At 31.4% G+C, this 10925-nt stretch overlaps 1 protein-coding gene across 1 annotated transcript; it reads right to left on the reverse strand.

Moving 5' to 3' along the window:
• Positions 1–5905: 5905 nt before the first annotated feature.
• LOC149560364 (putative disease resistance protein RGA3) lies at positions 5906–8626 on the reverse strand. The gene has a single exon (XM_089827595.1). The coding sequence runs from the start codon at positions 8624–8626 to the stop codon at positions 5906–5908; it is 2721 nt and encodes a 906-aa protein (XP_089683721.1).
• Positions 8627–10925: the final 2299 nt, after the last annotated feature.

Below are 10925 nucleotides of genomic sequence, written 5' to 3' on the forward strand. Positions count from 1 at the left end.
GAATTTATTTATTTCTATACATTGACTTATATGAGAAGTTCATCACTAATAATAGGTCCTCGGTAGTGAGGAGAGAAATAAAAAGTGGTGAGAGAGATAGGGAGGAGAGAGAAAATTGATGGAAAGGAGAGAGGATGGGAGGCCCTCTCTTTTCTCTGTCTCCTTCCTTTCTCTCTCCTCCCTCTCTTCCCCCCCTCTCTGTCCCTCTCTCTCTCTCTCTCTCTCTCTCTCTCTCTCTCTCTCTCTCTCTCTCTCTCTCTCTCTCTCTCTCTCTCTCTCTCTCTCTCTCCCCAAATTATAAATGGGAATGAAAAAAGAGAGAAAGGGAGGAGCACAAGGATAGCATGATATGAACATGAGTTTTTACATTTAGATTGGTTTTGTGCGATGAATTTTTTTCTTTAATTGTTTTACCTAATGTTAATGTGTTTAATTTTTCTTGTTTCACCTAATGCTAATTCTTATGTTTTTTACTTAAATTTTATATTTTTCTATTGAAATTGAACCTATAGTTTATGTTTTCAGTATCAGTTGAGCCTATGATTTATTATTTTTTGTTTATTGTTTACCTATTCTATGTTTAATACACTAAATTTGCTAAAAAATCAAAATTTAAAGTATATACAATAAAAATCTAATTATTGATATAAAAATAATGATGATGAACAAACAAAAAAAAAACAAACCTAATGTTTAAGTAGAAATAAAAAAATAGTCAAATAAAATAATAGAAAAAAATAGACATACCAAAAAGAGTGAAAAAATTAAATGTGGCAATAAGTAGGGCTCTCCAAACTAGGCTCCCATCTCCAAATATTACTATCATGTAGTTGAAATAGTGAAAATGATAAAAAAATGCTAAAAAATTAGGTTATAAGACTTTACAAATTGGGTGCCTCATTTATTTAAAATCGAGTGCATAATTTGGTTTGATACCTCGATCCATACTCATAAAGCAGGCGCCCAAATTTTGAAAATGAATTGGGCTACTAAACCTAATCGGGTGCCCAATTTAGAAGAAGTCTCAATCCTTGCAAAGGACTTCTACAGAATTGAGACTCATCTTCAGCAAGATCATGCATATATGGAAGTTGTCACATTAATTGTTTTAGCAAGATCATGCATATATAATGCTAAAAGAATAATAGACAACAAATGGGAGCCAAGGAAAAGAGAAACAATATTCAGAGTGTTTCCTAGAATTGTAGCTATTTCTTCACATGAGTTAGGTAAATGGGTTGACTTTTTTAATAATAGACTTATTTCTCTAAAAGTCATTCAGTGATATAGAATGATATATTGGTCATAATGATGACTTCGTCATAGAAGATTGGGAGACATTTAACTACAATACTTGACATGCTGAACATATAGTGGCTGCAGATAATAATGAAAACTAAAGTGATAATAAAATCAAAGATGATAATTTTTTTAATAGAAATATAATAAAACATGAATGGGAGATTATATCTAGGTTGCACAATTGCAAAAATATATAGTGCTTAGAAATAGACATGCTAGGCAAAAGAGACATTGGCAAACACAAAAATTGGTCTACTAATTTTAAGGGAGAAGAGTACACAGCTACAAAAATTAATTTTATAAGTAACATGGAGAATCATGGTTGTTTGATATATAATCAAATTCCCCAATACATCAACTACACGACCCTTGGTGAAAAATAAAAAGAGTCAATTGACATAATCATGATACAATGTCACAGAAATAAAAAAATAGAGTCATTGCTCACAATAATTTATAGAACGAAAACAACTAAAAGGTCATATCTAATTCATGTCATTAGTTAATCTCTTAAAAATGTAGCAATACCATTTGAATATCCCATTCTATTACTTGCACCAATAGGAGTCTCAACAATCAATATAGGATCTTCTATGGTTCATTCAAAATCTAAAATACCAATACAAGATTTTTATCAGGTGGAAGGAACAAAACTAGCATCTTTGAAGAAAGATATGGCACATATCAAGTATATTTTGATTGATGAAATGATCTCCATTGATTAGAACATATTAGAAACCATATATTCTTGACTCTGACAAGAATTCTCACAATCTACAAATATAAGCTGTGGAGGTAACAGACATGACTTTTCCTAATGGAAAAGTAAATCATATATAAAATATAGACTAATAATTTACTAAAATACTGATAGAAATTATTTCTTATGAAATAATTATTTTCATGCTTATTTTCAAGTGTATTTATTAATTTGGTAGGAGTTTAGGTTTAACTTTCTTTGGTTAATGATAAACCAATATATGATAGTAATAGAAGGGAAAAATTGCTATGACATGAATTCAAGACAATTGTTATTTTGGATAAGATATTCAGATAATATGGATAAAATGATTATCAACAAATATTTTGTCAACTTTTGATGAATGTAAGAAATGCATAATGACAAATTGATGATTGGAGGTTTCTAATAATGAGAACCTCTATCAACATAGATGTTGCTATAATTTTAGGGTTTGAAAATGATGTCCATTTGTTCTCAACAAATGAAAATGTTCATAGTCATAGTACAAAAATGCTACCTTCATTAAATTATCCTATTTCATATTGTGTTGCAACAAAAACATGGAATGTTAATGCATTAGAAGATTATTCAAATGATGTGCTTGATCTTGGGTTGGTAATCTATAAGGATTTAACAGTCATGAAAACTTCAAGTCTATGGGTAAAAGAAGGTCTTGTAAATGGATCTCTAGTATAGAATAAAAAAGTAGTCTTAAAATAAAGTAGTGCTCTACTTGAACCTCTAACATATGTGATGGTTGAGTTTGATAATTATTCTAGAATACCATTTGAAGATCATAATCTAAAAACAATTTCAATAACAACAATACAAAAGGGTAGAACACTTTAATTGCCTTTTAGATTGGTATGGGCATTGAGTATACATAAACCTCAAGGTTTGACTCTTCTAAAAGTGACAATTGACATTTGTGGCAATTTATTGTGTAAAATCATTAGATTCTTTAAGAATAATACCTCGATTCACATATAAACTCTTTGAGAAAATGAAAAATGGTAGACAAGTTGCCAAGTGCAAGGATTAAGAAAATAGATTTAAGTTCTTGGAAGATAATTGATGTCATATGTTGTGTTTGATTTATTTTTCCAATGCATGAACAATTTTTTTGGCCACTTCAATAATTTATAATTTTTACTCAAGAATTGTTTACTTTGGCAATGTCTACATTAAAAAAAATATAAATGATAAAAATATGCAATTATTTAAGTAGAGAAAGCTTTTTCATTTACTTGGATACTACCATAATATAAAAATAGATATTTAATATAGCCTTGTAAATTACTTTTAGTATTCCTACATTAAAGTAATGATCACTTATTTTCTTATAATCTTGTAAATTTGTATCAGTTTGTGTCAAATATAACTTTTTCAAACATTAAATATACTAACCTTTAAAAAATGCATGGTAAAATATTGAGTTGATAAAATATGTTTTATGTTTCTTTCATATCACTCATTGTTTTAATGGTTACTATCCTTTATGCAACAATTATTTCATTTTAAAAAGTTATATTAGTTATCATGTTTCAAAATGATATAAATTTTTTTAGTAATCTTCATGCAACTTAATAGGATGTAGACAAATTACATTTAGAATGGGTTTACATTTGGTTGCAAGACTTCCATCCCAATCTTCCACATAATGTCATCCTTCTTATAGAGGAGTTCAGTATTTAGTATTGGATAAGGAATATAATTTTTAGATGAATTAAAAATAAAGGACTGAGGAACATTCAAATTAAAATTTTCTAACTATGTTGTTTACTTCAACTTCTATCACATAACAAAAGCAAAGATGAACTCAGATGTCAATTTTCACCACCTTCAGATTGAGATTGAGATTTATGTGGATGGCCAAATACGTTGTACTATGATATTCATGATCTTTATCTTGCATAATCCATTTAAAAAATATTCATTAGGCCAACAATAAATGCCAAAAAGCATACTCTCTTACGAGACCAATCTAAAGTTTCTAAAATTTCTCAAAGGAAAATCTAAAATTAGCTATCACAAGGATCCACTTGAGGAATAGTTGCTAGCTACCCTTAAGTTTGATTACACTCTCACATTCACACTGCACAAAGTCATTCCATCATTCATGTTGTTGCTTGCACATTATGGGGTACCTACGTTATTTGGTGTGAAGTCAACTGTATCAATTAAAGTTCAAAAAGTTCTTCCTGGAAATGTAGAGTTATTACCAATCTATCCATGGTTAAAAAGTGGAAGTACTCTACATATTATTTGATAATGTGTTGACAAAATTTTAAACAATTGTATTTTTTTATTGTACCCAATTTTGTATTAACCAATAATTATTACACTATTAATTTTTGTGATGCATTATATTCAAATTTATTTGAATAAATATTATATATGAAATTATTAGATGATGTTTACATATTTCCTTCACTATTGCTTCGATGAGTACTAACTATTTGACAATAAAATGTATAATATTTCTTTAATTAATATAACATTAAATAGTTGTCTATATAATTTTAAAATTTCCTTTCAAAATGATAAGTTATTTCTTTCATGCATATTTTAATTAATTAATATAATATTTATCAAAATTTAATTTAATTTACTTTAATTCTTTCTTTTTCAACAAATTTTTAAATATTTGAATATCTTGATGATATTAATTATCAAATTTATTGGATATACTAATATTTAAAACATTATATTGTATAAGGAGTTTAAAAAGAAAACTAATAGATGATTTTAGAAGAAAGTTAAGTCCAAAAAAGTATTCAATGTCCATTAAAAAGAATTAAACAACCTATAATTATAAAATATTGATAAAAATATATTTTTCTAACTAACTATTTAGAACACATAAAATATATCTTTTAATTCTTCAAAACTTATAAATCTCCATATCTCTATTATGCATGTGGAAATTTATAACTGGCTCCTATGCTGCCGAAACTGCAAATGAGCGCACATTATCTCAACCTGTAGTATAAAGCTATCATATTTACATCTCAGGCAACTCTAAAAGGGAGGTGATTTTATTAGAGACCTTCAACAATTTTTGATTTCAAGCACAAACAACCACCAAGGGGATTTAAGAGTTCATTCTGTTTCTTGGGGATTTAAGAGTTCAATTTGTTACTTAGGCATAGCTAGTAGACATATAAAATCATCAAAAACCATTATGACATAGTAGCATTTTAGGCATAAAAAGATCCAAAGAAAATATTAGTAGCATATTTTTCGAGTGATGTCCTAACATGTAATCAATTGACAACCACTTCTAGGCATGAATGAATATAGTACTTGGACTTTTAGAATTATGTGGTAACTTTACTTTACTCAGGAACAGTGGGAGGTCTTGGTGGTGGCTCATAGTTAGGGAAAAGTTTCTATCCTCTATTTAGAATTTTTAAATTAGAAGTTCAATTTTAATTTAGAATTTTTTTTAATGTATCTTGTTATGTAAATCAAAATTTTAAAGGTAAGATTTCAACTTGTAGATATTCATGGACATTCATGGATCTCTCTTTATCGATTGCTGAACAATAATTAGTCAAAAAAATGACATTTTGAAAGTGTCTTCTCATATTGCTATGTTTTATATCAATAACCATTCACAAAAAAATGTCTTAACTTATTGTCAAATGTCTTCATAGTTTCCATTTAATATCTCAATAATAATATACAAATGAACCATTTACCAAAAAAAAAGCTAAAATATTAAACTATCAATAACCCCTGTCACATTAATAATTATAATTAGAACTAAACCTAACAAAAACATCGCTCTTATTAGAACTCCTAAAAAAATTGAACTAGATATTTATATTTTAACTATAGAGCCATAAAGACAAATTATTATATGGACAAATCATACCCTTTTATGACCACACACTGATTGTTAGCTTTGATATTTTCCCAGACTTCACCGCCCTCAGACAATTTCTCCGTGAACTCATTGGTTCCAGTGCCTGTGTACTCAAACCATTGCAGTCTTTTCAAATGTTCCAATCCACCTGGAACCTTCCTCACGCTCGGACACTCGCATAAACACAATTTCTCCAAATTCGCCATACCTCCCTCCTCCAAATCCGGAAATTCCTCTAAAACGGGGAAGTAGTCAATATGCAAATACCGCAGCCTGGGAAACATGGATGCCTTCCCAAAAGTCTTTGGTATTTCTCTGCAGCTCTCATTACCCATTAATCTCAACACTACCAAGTTAGGCATTGATTCTAAGTCTGGATAATTCCTACAACTACAATTCAATAACGTGAGATGCTTCAGATCTGTTAGCGCACAAACCCAATTCGGCATCGCAAAAAAGGTCAGTTCAAGTCTTTGGAGTTCCATCAGAGCAATGAAGTTCTGTGGTAAATTCCATTCTGTTGAAGAGGAGCTTGATATAGACAAATGACGCATATTGAGTAACTGAGCAAGGGTTCCTTCTTCGATACATTTCAACTCCTGTTCATGCTGAACACACAAGCTTAGTTCTTGGAGGCGGTTTAATTTGGCCACATCCTCCAACTTCAGAAACCCATCTTCTTCAACAGAAAACCTTAGAAAATCTGATCTGAGTACCCTCAAAGACACCATCTCTGATATTCCTTTGGGTATTTGATTCCCCAGTTGATTATAGCAATCTTTTATATTGAGATGCTCGAGAGATTTCATTTCATTTATCCACTCTGGCAGCCTTTGTAGCTGTCGGCACCATGATAGATCGAGCAAGACAAGACTCGAAAGTCTTCTCACACAGATTGGTACCTCTTTTATACTTGTCCATGACAAGTTTAACAGTTTGAGAAGCTTTTCGTTACCAACACATGGGGGCAAGGTGGAGATCTGAGTACGGCTCAAATCAAGAACTCTGAGCAATCTCATAGGGCTGAAGAAGTTTGTCTCGAATTTTTCAATTGGATTATTGTAAAGTGATAGAGTGCGAAGAGTTTTTGGACAACAAACCATGCCTTTTGCAATGACTTTATCATCTATCTCCTTTTTTGCCAGTAGAATTCTGTGCCAAACATCACTTTTTGTTCCAGATGTGAAGACGTCGTCAACAGAAAATGTACATCTGTTTGCTTTAGATATATCAATTGTGAGATCAAGCAGCAAGTCATGGATCTTACAATACTTGATTAGATTCCAGTCCTCCCATACTTCAAGCAAGCACAGATTGGCTAACTTGTATAAATATTTCCAACCCAAATCCCACTTATCTCCTTCTTGGGGAATGAGTCCTTCTGCTATCCACAAATTTATGAGATACTCACAATGTATTTTCTCATCCTCGGGAAAGAAGGACAAATAAGAAAAACAAGGCTTTAGAGTTGCCGGAAGGGAGTCATAACTCAATCTCAGAATCTCTATGATGTAGTAATCAGGATTACTGACCTCTTCATGTTGATGCAACTCAGACTCTCTGAGTTGATGCAATTTAGTCATCCACTTTTTAATATCGGTGCACTCTGAGAGAGAAGCTCCCAATGTCTTCAGAGCCAAAGGTAATCTTCCGCATTCCTTTCCAACTTGCTGAGCTACTTCTTCAAGGTAATGTGGTGGGAGATTTTGGGCATAGTTTGAAAAGGCATAAGCACAAAACAACTGCCAACTCTCTTCCTCTGATAAAAGCTCTATGTGGTAAGGTAAAGCACCGAGCTTCTCACAAACCTCCATGCTTCTAGTTGTAACCAAGATTTTACATTTTGTATTGCTGCCAATTGGAAGACCGAGGCTCGTAATTATGTTCTCTTCTCTGCTTGCCCTCCACACATCGTCGAGAACAATGAGATATTCTTTTCCTTGTAGACTGGCATGAATCAGCTCTGCCGCTCGCTCCTCACTTACATCCTTCACTCTACCCTCTAAATCTCCCACATGGGATGCTAAATCACACTGTAATTTTTGAAGAAAATACGACTGTGAAATGGGGAGCCAGATTGAAAGTTCATACCTTTCTTTGATCCTCTCAAAAAGGTTTTGGAGGAGAAATGTCTTTCCTGCACCGCCCATGCCCACCACGGCAATGACTGGAACAGTGGATTCATCGATCAAGGAGACGAGGTGTTGAAGTTTCGGCTCAATCGCCACAGGGTGCGAATCACCCGAGATGAGACTATTTCCCTTCCACGCTGCACTGCTTGATGGTTGTTCAGAGTTGGGTGGTACTAATTCCCTGAAAAGCTTCAGCTGCTCTCCATCTTTCATTATGGATCTGACTCGGTTTCTCACTTGTTGAATTCTTTTTCCCATTCTGTAACGGAAAATAATTTCATCCAGATTGCACAAACAAGAGTGATTTACACATCCATTACGGCGAGCGACACACTCTTCCACAATGTCTTCTGCATCCCACGCAATGTCTCTGACGTTGTGCAGCCATTCTTTCACGTCCTCATCTTGTGTAGCAACTGAATCCGCATATCTCAGACCGCTGCTTATTGTTCTGAGCTTTTTTCTCAACCAATCAAAGTCTCGGGTGAAGTTGCAGACCAGCGCCGCCTCTTCAGCGGCTTGTTGGATTATCATCTCAGTAATCTTGCTAATAACACCTTCTGCAATTGCACTCGCCATCCTTATTCTGTTATTATGAATACAAAATTTGGAGGTAAAAGATCTCTTGAATTTTTATACGCGCCAAATCGAAATTGCTCACCAATGCAGCAAAGCAACTTCAACTTTAGATCAAAAGGTCTATGGGAAAATAACCCTGAAACATTCAAGAGAAAAAAGTCTAGTTTCCGCGTGGAACGCGTTGAACAGAATGTAGCGACGAAATATTACAACGTATTACATTTTTACATTTGTTTTAAAGTTCCTAATTATACCTAGAACACTGTCTTCATAAACGACTTCTTAAATTGCCCTCATTTCCTTAATCCTTGGGGCCTAAGATTTATATGAATCACTCCATTTTCCATAATGATAATTACGAGGATGGAGATAATGATAATTTTCCATCTCAACTATTAAATTACTCCAATTTTAAAGTCTTGAAGTTTCAGTAAATTAAAACTTCCTACACAGACCGTTCGCTTGAGTTTTATGTAAAAAAGACCAATTCCACGCGGTGCCTCAGTCTTAATCACTTACAAATGAACATATGCGATAAACAGATTCTTGAGCATGCTTCTTATGGAAAGAAAAAGCAAAGTTATCTCCAACAAGTGATCCTGAAATCAACTAATTGCAGAAAAAAACAAATTTACTGAAAAGTGTCCATTATCGAATAAAACTCAACCGTAAATAGCCAAAGATGGCAATTTGCACCAAAAGCACCGCCTTCTGATTTCCTTATAAGGCTTTAAAAGAAAAAATCAGGTACCGGCTTCTTTCAAATTACTACTGTGTTTTGTATAGTTCATATTTTCTAGTTGATTACTTTTTGAATTTTTGCAATTCGTAGATATGAGTACCAGATGTTCGAGATATTGTTGTTTTTCTTTCCATCTATAATCTCTGCTACAGTCTTTTTCTGAGATTCATGTTAACTATAAATGTCACTGTTGAGGAAGTCAAGGATAAGGTTAGGTTTAATTATGTCAAGGGTTACTTATATGAAATGCACAACCGACGTTGTGTAATGAGCGGTGATTATTAAGGAGAAGTACTGCAAAAAGACTGCGCATTTTTCTCATTCATTGCTTATTGTTTCTTAGTATATGTGAGTCTTGCCTATTGCATTATTTTCTACCTGTCGTTTTATATATTATTCTGAATCTTACAATGCAAATTTATTTATTGGATCTAAACCCTACTTTAATTCTGGCAACAGTGGCAAACATTATTCCGTTTAAGTTTGACAGAAAATATATTAATAAAAATGATAATGTTAGAAATTAATAAATATGTTTTTAGATTACACTGAATGTCTAATCTAATGGAATTTTAAGGACATCAAAATGACGAGGAGTAGATCATTCCTCCTATTCTTTTTCTTAGTCTTTTTCACTCTTAAATTATTCACTTTATAATTATCATTACAATTTAAATAAACATCTAATTTCACTATATGTTTTAAATAGAAAGAAGATTATTATTATTGTAAACAAAATAATACAAATTCACATTGAATATCTTAGAACACTTTAGAAATAACTATCAATTTATAATGAAAATACCAAAACAAATAATCATAATCAAATGAAAGATTTTATTTTTTTAAAAATTCCTATCACTAATGACCCAATTTACTTATATTATTCAACATAATTAAAGAACTACTAATTTTAAGTTTGAAAGGATCTATATATTTATTTCTTAGTATGATTTCCTAATAAAGATATAATGTCAAATATATATCAAACAAAGAAAATGAGAAATTGTTTCATACTAAGAATAAATTTAATGACATTGAAGAGAACTTAGAATTCTAAACATATTCAAATAAAATAAAAGATTTTGTAAATTAATTTATAATCTAAGTCATTTGAGGAAGGAATATTTAGTTCAAAATTCATTGAATATCTAACCTATATTGTTATAAGCTAAGATGGAAGTTGTGAAAGAGTGAACAATAATTACTAGGTAGAGAATGACAATGCCAAGAATAGTTTAGGAAATAAATTCAGATTTCACATTCAAGTATGGAAAGGTAGTCAACCTTACCTCCAATTGGTCTAGTCATTAATTGTAATTGGACATTTTGATTCATAAGCCTTAGAGTTTGCACTAGAAAAGCATAAATACAGTTCTAAAAAAATGGGAAACAAAATCTTCTAAATCAATAAGAATAAATAATTTTAAGAAAGAAAAAGAAAATTCAAATATTTTTATTAAAATAAAATCTATAATAAAAAAAATTAAAATTTTTAAATTATAATAAAGTCAAGTAAATTCTTTTGAAAAAATGTAAAGACTATTAAAAAAAAAA

This window comes from Cupressus sempervirens, chromosome 4, assembly GCF_028749045.1.
Source record: "Cupressus sempervirens isolate cs-2001-9-10 chromosome 4, ASM2874904v1, whole genome shotgun sequence".
NCBI lineage: Eukaryota > Viridiplantae > Streptophyta > Pinopsida > Cupressales > Cupressaceae > Cupressus > Cupressus sempervirens.

Excerpts from the sequence above, each read along its gene's own strand:
- LOC149560364 (XM_089827595.1), bottom strand. The coding sequence starts at position 8,626 with ATGGCGAGTGCAATTGCAGAAGGTGTTATTAGCAAGATTACTGAGATG.